At 39.0% G+C, this 10,324-nt stretch overlaps 1 protein-coding gene across 1 annotated transcript; it reads left to right on the plus strand.

The window, feature by feature from the left end:
* The first annotated feature begins 5,800 nt into the window (after positions 1-5,800).
* On the plus strand, positions 5,801-9,616 carry gosr2 (golgi SNAP receptor complex member 2). Its single transcript, XM_031729934.2, has 6 exons — positions 5,801-5,991; positions 6,216-6,280; positions 6,899-7,007; positions 8,204-8,336; positions 8,457-8,597; positions 9,068-9,616. The coding sequence occupies exons 1-6, from the start codon at positions 5,963-5,965 to the stop codon at positions 9,227-9,229; spliced, it is 639 nt and encodes a 212-aa protein (XP_031585794.1). The 5' UTR covers positions 5,801-5,962; the 3' UTR covers positions 9,230-9,616.
* Positions 9,617-10,324: the final 708 nt, after the last annotated feature.

Raw genomic sequence — 10,324 nt, forward strand, 5'->3', positions numbered from 1 at the left:
CATGTGCGCGCACACACACACACACACATACACACATACACACAGTGACCTCCATCACAATCAAAACAAAACTTTCCCACATCAACTACGTCCAGGGAAGAAAAACACAGATAATGTTCTGAGCTATGTCTTCTCCCCAACTGGCAACATCTCTGAAAAAGAAGTCTGGTATGTTGCCTGTGATTATTTGTGATACCAATACCTACACAATTATGCTGTCTGCTGGCTTTATTTCCACCAGTATTCACAATTAAATCATGATTCTCATTAAAGGGATGGAGATAGACAAAAACATTTCTTTTGAGCTCTGTACACCACACAATTTTGTTCACACACACAGCGTAATGATGAGAGCGTGGTTTAAAGTGGTTGCATGACTGTGGGAAGGGAGCTGTCAGGCCGGGGAACCCCGGTGCAGTGCTTCGTGCCAGTGCTGTTTTTAATCGCATCCTCGCAAAGATGAAATCCAACCACAGGGGTGGACAGCATCGCTCATCCTCAGAGGTCTTAGTGTCACAGGTGGTATAACCAGAGGGCTGCATATCTGTGGGTATGTGTGTATGGGTCTGACACCTGTATGATCACTTTTAGGAGAGAAAAAAATACAGCATACCAGGAACCAACAGAGGGAGACAGTAATGCTGATCACCTGTGCCCATTTCAGAAGCTTAGTCTTCTCCACTGAAGAGAAAAAAGGTTGAGGGGAACCGCAAATCTACAGATTTACAAAAATGCATTTGACTCAAATCATGTACAAGACCTTAATAGACCAAATATTTCTTAAATAGCACTAAATCAATACCAAATAACAAATAAAAACTTTAGAGTACTTTGAAATAAAAAGAGTAAATAGAGGGCAGTTGTATTTCCACACAGCCTGCAGCAATGGGCTGATGTAAGACAATCACCCTGTGGTTTTATGCTTATTTGCGGTTGTCTTGCATCATTATGTTGTTGTCCTTAATCTGTTTTTAGTTTTGTTTCGTCTCTTTGTGGCTATTCGCAGACATTTCATCATTAAAAGTAATATAGTCGCAGCAACTGGGTGGTCATATAGACTGTCCCTCTGGGAGGAGAGGGTGCTGCCCTCTGGACCCCTAGCTGGACTCCTTTCACAGTAAAACCCACTGAGATGTTGGGAGCTTATGAGTTTCGCCTGTCATCTCTGACAGGCCCTCATTTGCTTTCATTCAGCGCCTCATCACAGCTTCAAAGACGAGTGGCTCACCTGCCTCAGGGAAGAAGCGTAAAGATCAGTGTGCCTTTAAAAGAAATGACTGGTATCCAGAAATTGTTGACCCTGGGCAATTTTGCTCCTCATAATTGGCTTCTTCGCTGTGTCTGTCTTGGGCAATCATTGTAGAGTTATGATGTGTTATACTGCCTGGAAAACATCATTAAGTACATTGTAGGGAAGTGATTCAATAACATATCATTTTCCCTTGATGAACAAAACAGTGTTGGGGTGCGGGGGTGGGGGGTAGGTCTCTGAGTACATCCAGTGCTTTCATTTCTCTACTGAACAATAACCAGGCTGCGGTGTTTTCTAAGCAGTACAGGGAGACTGATGCAGATGCAGCACTAAATGTTGTTTGGTTACAAGACCTCCAAAGAGGCTAAGATAAACAGCATTTCCTAACAACAAAGCAGCAACATACATGTATGTTCTCATATAGATATATTCAATTCATACCCATGCTTCCCTTCATACAAGTCTTGAGCCACCTTGCATTTCTTTATGTTGTATTTTGCTTCCAAGTAGCCAGACGTTTTTAAAGTGGTCGTGAGAAAGAGTTCTCCAGGCTTCCTGAATGACTTATAGAGTTTTATTTGGACTCAAAGTGATAAATCAGTGTTGTCTCTATACATAACAGACAACTTAGTAGTGAACCAGTTTTAATTTGTATCTTTAGACACTTTGTTTGTGTCATAAAAACACTAAATTTTTTCCCATTATTTAGGTGAATCTATGAAAAATGCCAAACACAACACAGTTTGACAGGAAATAGTATTTTTGAACCAACAAGGTGATTCCAAAAGAATTAGTAGTTGTAAACTTGGCATTTTTCGGCATGGTGTGCAACGTGTCCTAAAAAAATTGAGAATCACAACAAGTGGAGGACAAAAGAAGAAGTAGCAGACATAAAAAGTATCTACAGCAGATGAGCAGTATCTGAAAGTCATGTCCTTAGGAAAAATGGAAAAAGAAACCTTGAGAACGATTCCTAAAGACTATTTAAAGAAATTACAAGAGAGAGTTCTGGCTACCTTTAGAAATAAAGGTGGTCATTCTAAATTGTACTTTTCAAGCTCATCAGTATTTTGCAAACACATTTTTTTTCTTATTTACTGTATTTTTATGTATATTTCCTGTTTTCTTTGCCAATTATAAAGGTTTTCCACAATACTATGCGAACACTTTTGTGCAGTAAAATCTATACACTACCCCTCAATAGTTCAGCTATATGTTACTTTATACTACAACTGAGGGGAAATATTGTAATGCTGTAGAAAGCAGAAGTGTGTAAGAAAATTGTAATACAGTTTTCTTCTAAAGCAATATCTCAATAAAATATTTCTGTTCCGTATCATCATCCAAATTCCTTAAAATTACAAGAAAAATTAATTAAAATGGGAAAAAAGGATGGCTGTTACACCAGCTGTGCTCCATAGACATGTGTAATAAGGTATGACAGTGACAGTTTGCGCTAACTCGGTCAGTCAAAGTGATCAAGGCTCCACACCTGGAGTCTGGATTCCAGTTTGTGCCCGTGGTGATCAGGTGTGGATGAAAACCAGTAAGCTCATCTCATCCTTTCCTCAGGGCTGAAACATAAAGGACAGACGGAGAGAACCCCACGACCTCCAGAGAGGTGCCTCATGTATTGCTCAGAAATGGTTTAAGAGGGTTTATTCCTCCTTCTCGCTACTTCTTCTCTATTCTGAGCAACAGGTTAAAGCCGTACGCATCCAGCCACTACCCCGAGGATATGTTATGACAACCAAAAATGGGGAACTGCAAGAGCAAGAAGTGGCATGAACAGATCTCAAGATTTCTGACATGTGGGGGTGGGTGAAAAGGACCTCTGTTCAGAAGTGTCTAGCCTGAAGATACAACCATCAACTCATGTAGCATCAGGCAGCCGTGGAAAAGTGTCTGGGCCAACTTCTGATTGCTGTGCTGAATGAGGAAAACAAATACAGGTATCACCTCCAAACAGGAGCTCATTCCACAAAGTATGTTAATGTTTATGTTTCCCTTGCTTTCCCTTGCACCCGTTTATTCTTTCTTCCCTAACGGGTAGACACCACACTGATGGAGGCTATGTATAGGGTGATTGAGATGTGGTTTTATTAAGGCGCCAGGCAGCGCTCCAAGGTGCTTTCCTCATAATAAATCACTAAGGAACTATTGTGAAATTTAGACAGTTTTTTTCACACCCCACTCCATAACAGAGTCAGTTTGTGGCAGGCAAATCTGACATCTTCTCTTCTGTGTTCATGAATTGTAATCTCACTATGAAGTTTAATAATATTAGTTTTGGTGACTCTGGCTGCAGGCAAGAAGAGGAGAACAGCTTCTGGATGGACGAACAGGAACACTCTGACACCTGACTGTGGAAAAAGAGGATGGCCTAATTAGACCTAGTCAGCGAGAGCTGACAAAAGCTCGCCTTAGGACATGTTTCTTAGAGTCTTTCCTGTGACATGTCTACGTGTCAACAGATTATGCTGCATCTTCTCAGAGCTTGTCTTTGTAGGCCAAAGACTTTTCTTTTTACAGAGTGCAGTGATTGTACGGCATACATCTTTGGAAAAAAACAAGAATTGAGTTCATAAGTTTGAATTTTGGATAAACCACATGGTCAAAAGCATACTTACAGGCGCAAATATGTCTATACACTCCTACTTATAGTGTATGGTTAAATGTCTCTTAGCAAGTTGCACAATAACCAGTTGCTTGGTCTTTGTGAAGGTCATTTCAGAAGCTAATAACCTGCTTTATCCATTCCAAAACCATGATTGAGGTGAAGTTGAAGAATTTGGAGGTTGTCTTCCTCCTCAGTTATTCCATCTTCTTTGTGCAATGTACCACCAAAAGCAAAACTGGCTAAGACCATGACCCCCACCAGACTGACACCTAATAACAGAGTTATTAGGTTTGAAAGCCTCAACTTTAGTCCTCCAAACATACAGTGCAGTAATTCAGTTCAATTCGACTCAATTCAATTCAACATAGTTTTATTTATGTAGCACGAAATAACAAAATAGTCAGCTCAACACACTTTATGTTGTAAAGTAAAGACCCTACTAAATGCAGAGAATCATTTTGGACTTTGTAGTCTTTTAGAAAAGAGACCTTTCCAACTTGTGTAAATCTACAGTTTTATCTCTGAGATTTTCACTGAGTTCCCATGACTATTGTTCAGTCCAACTGGCAAAAAGAAACTACCATTTGTTTTGTAGTCAATCATGATTCTTGTTTTCTGAAGTCATTAAAAAAATCACAAATGTTCTATATATTTACTGAGTGTGAGTCTGTGAGCCACCTGCATTCCCAACATTTTGTGTTACTATACTATCTTGTATCATATATTTATTAGCATCATTATTTATGTATTATCATAAAAAATAATATTAAATGTATAAACCAAATCTCGACAAAAGTAACTTGAACTAAATGGAATTTAACACAAAAATAAAAGAGTAAAATAAAAACAAAATACATAAAAATATAAAACTATAACATTATTGTATATAAATATATAACATTATAATATATTATAAATATATTTTAGGAACATAATTTTAGGAAGACTGGTAGACGTAAGGATTACATTTTCAGCGTCCAAAATTGAGGAGGAGTGGGCACTCTTTTCTCCCATAAAATTTTCTGAAACATAAACAGTGACATAATAAAACTATAAGCATATGAAAAGGCTTCCAGTCAAACAGAGGTGAACAAAGTGCCGGGGGGATGCATAAAACATAATACTGAGAGAAGAACAGGAAAAATCACATGTATTACATATTAACCTTTGACAATTATGAAATAGACTGTACCAGTATTCCAGGTACAGTAGTGCATCCAACTTGATTTGAACAAGTGAATTAATTAACATAAAATAAAATATTATATATTATTATATAATATATATTATATAATATATAAATATTATTATAGGAATAATTAAAGAATAAACGAAACACTGGGTTATGGAGTTTTATATTGGTCAATAATTTTTATTAAACACTTTTAGGGTCTTTACTACTTTGATATTTTAATATTAAACTTACCAAAAATGATCAAAAGTTGGACTGGAAAACAAATATTTTTGTCCGTTGAGCTATTCAATAAACAAATGAAAATATTTATATCACAAAGTACGAACTTTTCACTTATTAAATAAAAAGCTTTGCACGTAAATCCAGAGTAAATGCAAACGATGGAAAAATCAATAACCACTTAAATCACATGAATAATCAATATACAGTATAAATCTTTACATGACATTACGTGGTATATCCTGGACACTGAAAAAAATTACTCTTCTTTCATTTCACTGATAATGCAGTATTTGTCGCATATTATTCAAGTCTTTTCCAGTTTTGGTCAATATAAATTGAAGAGCAAGGGTATTCCGAGTGTGTTCATTTCATCACTTTTTAAAAGATTTTTATTTAAAAATTCATAACCGCAATGAAAACACTCCTCTTACAGTCTGCTGACAGAGATGTGTAATTAAGAAGGAGTGAGCTCTCTTCTTTATTTCTTTCTATGTGATGACGTCGAGCGGCTTCCGGTTTCCTATTTCCGTACACAAAAGCTCCGCTGATGACGTGTAAACTCCTGTAACGTTAGCTACCAAGCTAACTGAGCTGCTTGTCACAATTAAAACTATTATAACAAAATTACGCGATAAAGTAAAGGGAGGGCGAAGCGTTTCTTAGATCGGGAAAAATGGAGACGCTTTACCACCAGACCAACAAGTGAGTTCTCTTGTCTGATGTGGAAACGGTGCCAGTTAGCTACCACTGCTAATGAGTCTAACTTATTATCACTTTTACTTCTGCTGCAGCAGGCTTATATCAGCATAATACGATTGTTAATCTATATATATGGGCCATACCAATATGTTCATGTACAGTAATAATTAAAACAAAACTATTTGTTTTTATTGCTGTTCACTAACGGTATGATCGTTGTGGATTAGGCAAATCCAGGAGGTTCAGTCTCTAATGGGAAATCTGGAAAAGACAGACCGCCAGTCAGTTCACTGTAAGTGACCAGCTGTCATGATTGTAAGGGGCTCTGCCCCTGCTCTGTGTGGGAGTGTTGTTGTGGTACAAAGCTGTCATTGCTAATGGCACCACCTCTGATCTAATCCCCTTTGAATAGCTTCTAATTTCTGCTCAGAACCGGCTCCTTGTTATGGCTGCTTCTTCCTCTCACATATATAATGATAAAAGGCAGGGCTAATTGTTTTCTGTGGATAGTGCCCGTTCAGTTCTGTGCCCAGCTGTTGCCAAGACAGGAAGTAGTAGGGTGGGTGGTGTGACAGATAATGGTGGGAGCCGGGCAGTGAACTACACTCCCCTTCACAAATGATGACAAAAGGTTTATTTTAACCCCAGGGGAGGATGTAAACCTACGCAGCTACTAATGAGCTGGGGTCGCTTAAGTGATGAATGCTACCCTGTGACACCTGGGTATATTATTAGAAGACAAACAGCAGCCCAAACTCTTTTCTTTATATATATCGGAAGACATTTTGGAATCAGTTCAGTATGGAAGTATATTAGCCAGTAAATTTAAAAATTATGAATTGTAATTTCACAGCCTTAACTGTTGTCTTCCCTGCAATTCTCTCTTCTTCATTTCTCTCTGTTTTACAAGTGTTAGAAAACGAACTGCAAGCTAGAATCGACCAGATCTTCAATCATTTAGAACGCCTTGAGATCCTGGCCAGCAAGGAACCGCCAAACCGCCGCCAGAATGCCAAATTGTAAGTTTGGATTTAAACAATAGACGGTAACCATAAAGACCCAGAAACAGCAGGGTGTATCATATGCAATAAAAGCAGAGGGAGGGTTAGATGATGAAGAGGCAGCCGCGTCCTGCCCTGTGGCAACGTGGCTCTATGAAAACATTTCCTCAGAAGCCCCCGTCATCACCAGCATTCCTGCTGCATCGGGCAAAGATTCATTTCTGAGCTGGATAAACAGGCCTTAGGGGACACAGTGCACCCCATTCCACAGCACTCCTTTAATCTTAACAGGTCTCTGGTGGGGCCTGAGTGAACTCAGGGCGGGGAAGGGGGTGGGGGATTGTGGGAGACTCTTCAGAACAACCACATAAGATTTGAGAGCAAAATAAATTTTCTCCTTATTCAGTACAACTGCTGATACACTGAATTGTGCAAAAAAAAAAAACCCAGGGTGCAGTAAGTATTAGCACCACTGTCAAACAAGGGTGGGGAGACAGTACGCTACATTAAAGTCATCAAATCTGATAAAAGTTCCTTTCCTGTCCTCTTCATAATCAGCTGATTTTATTTATTTATTTATTTATTTATTTATTTATTTAGTACAATTTAACAAGGATATTGCAGACAGCAGCCTGGTGCAGAGATGCATATGTAACTTCTCCGAGTCTCCCAGCACAGCATGTGGTTAATTTCTTTTATCTAGTTAAAATAATTTTTACTGAGAAACGCAGCAGAATTTAGTTTAATGAAATGATCGTCCATTCCATGCAGTGTACCTTCATATCAGACCCTTACTGTAACAGAATCGTGAGTGCTGAAAGTGAAAGTCAGTTCCTGATTTGGCTGATGCAGTGCTAAAAGTCAGAGGGAGGAATACATTGTTTTTCCCTGCCAGGGATGAAAAATTATTTAACAGAGACATGGATGTGTAGACCAGAGTGAGAGAAATCCCTCCTATCCACCTGGCAAATCACACCCTGGCTATAGTACTTGCACATTATAAGAAGTGCAAGCTTAAATTCAGAAGTGTTCAAAAACTCCAAATAGCCTGTTACCTCCCACAGGTTTCAAAATGCATTTGAAATCTCTATAGATTACTCTTTGAGGTGAATGGATTGCTTTGTAAAGAACTGCAGAGACCGTCATCCTTAAATTAGAAAATGTTTGGTGTAGTTGTAAAACTGGACACAGTTGAATCCTTTTCTTTCTCTCAGACGAGTGGACCAGCTCAAGTATGATGTCCAGCACCTGCGGAGTGCCCTGCAAAATTTCCAGCACAGACGCTATGCCAGAGAGGCCCAGGAGAGAGAGAGGGAGGAACTCATGAGCCGCACATTCACGACAAATGTATGTAAATTGTATAACAGTGATCAAAATGGTGATGGGTATTGGTGTGAATGCAACATTTTAAGCTAAAAAAAACATCTAGAGTTTGTGTAAAATACAGAGATTCCTCTTGTGTAATAGGACGCAGATACCTCCATCCCCATAGATGAGACCCTACAGTTTAACTCCAACTTGCACAACGCACACAGAGGCATGGATGACCTCCTGGGCAGTGGCAGCAGCATCCTTAATGGTCTCAGAGATCAGAGATCTACGCTGAAGGTTAGTGACTTAACACAGCAGAAAAACAAGTCTGCATCTGTAGCTTATTTAAACCGTTTGTTAAACAAAGGAAGCGGTATAGAAAAGCGGATTGAATTAAATTTCCTGACCCAGTTTCTGGTGTCCACGATGATCACAATAGTCGTATTGTTAGTGTGCTCATGCTCAGCTAGAGGGTGAGTCTGTGTTTCCAAGGAGGAGATGGCCTTCCTGGTTTTGCTTCAGGCCTCTTCTTATCAGGGTGTGTCTGTTGATCAGCACTCTCAGCCTGGTTGTCTAGCCATGAGAAACCTCTGACGGAGTGGCGCGTCAGGGAGGGCGTTGGCACTCCACGTCTCTCAAAATCAGAGGAATTAGTGGAGATAATTACAATGTGGTCATGGAAACATTTTGTTTATTTATGGCTCTTATAAACTGTCACATGTGATCATTACTGTTGAAATGAGTGTGGCTGTTTTGTCTCTGCACAGGGAACTCATAAGAAGATGCTGGATGTGGCTAACATGTTGGGGCTGTCAAACACAGTGATGAGACTTATAGAAAGGCGAGCCACCCAAGATAAGTTCATCATGATTGGAGGCATGCTGCTGACCTGCGTCTTCATGTTCCTGGTAATCAGATACCTGGGCTGACCTCCAACTATCCACAAGGGCGGCTTTTTGATCAGTCGTGGACATTTCTGCAGCACATCGTCCCTAATGATATGAATTTCTAACATTAAAACAAACTTCATAAGCTGTTCCCTTATATTTAGTTTTCTTTTAATGGCTTTCCATCATGTTTATTGATAAAATGGTGAAGTTGCAAAGACCTTAAACTATGGACAGTATTTTCAAACCATGTGAAGCTCAGTGTGCCGCTTTCCATTTTTACCAAAACCACTTTGAAACTGTAAATTTCTCCTGTGACTTTACACAGATGGTTTCTTATAAATACTTAACTGTTCCTCACGTTGCCATCAGTGTTAGTGTTCTTCCGCCTTGATAAACATGGTTTATAAAGAAATAGCAGTACGGAAATGTTTGTTATGTTCAGTGTTTCATCACAATGCAACTTAAGAATTCTCACCAGAAATTCTTGTGTTTTATGGTGTAAACTCAGTTACTAGCTTATTAGCTGCACCTGGTCAATACAGTCTAATGTAGTGGACAAAGTAGGATCGAGTTGATGCCATACAATTCTAATACATTAGGAACAATGACCAGAAAATTAGACTATAATTAGACATTATATTCTGCATTAAGGCAGGACTTAGTGGACAGCCTCATTAGGTTTAGCGAGCTGCACCTAATAAGCTGGGAACTGATAATATATGTAGCTAATAGTTCAAAGAAAATCGATGGAAGCAGCCCTTTTCTGTCACATGCTCTCTTTAAGTTTATGCTTGGTCTTGTCTCACTATGTGAGTGATTTTAAAGAAATTAAATCTATAATTTTCTTTCTACAGCCTCATGTAATGGTTCTGCAAGTGCTGACAGGACTGTTTCCCCTTTTACAGTAAATAGTATTAATCGTAGCCTGTGAACAAATGCACTAAATGCATGCTGCATTCACATGGCTTGACTGTTTTCCTGAAGCCTATTCTAGGTAACTCCAGCACCATCTACTGTTGGACATTTACATCTGCAGGGATTGTTTGACTGTCAGATGAGGCTTATGGAAATAAGGCAGGACCTTCATGTGACCATCTACAGTTATTTACATGGCATTTCAATAATGAAAAAATA

Source organism: Oreochromis aureus, linkage group 4 (genome assembly GCF_013358895.1).
Source record: "Oreochromis aureus strain Israel breed Guangdong linkage group 4, ZZ_aureus, whole genome shotgun sequence".
NCBI lineage: Eukaryota > Metazoa > Chordata > Actinopteri > Cichliformes > Cichlidae > Oreochromis > Oreochromis aureus.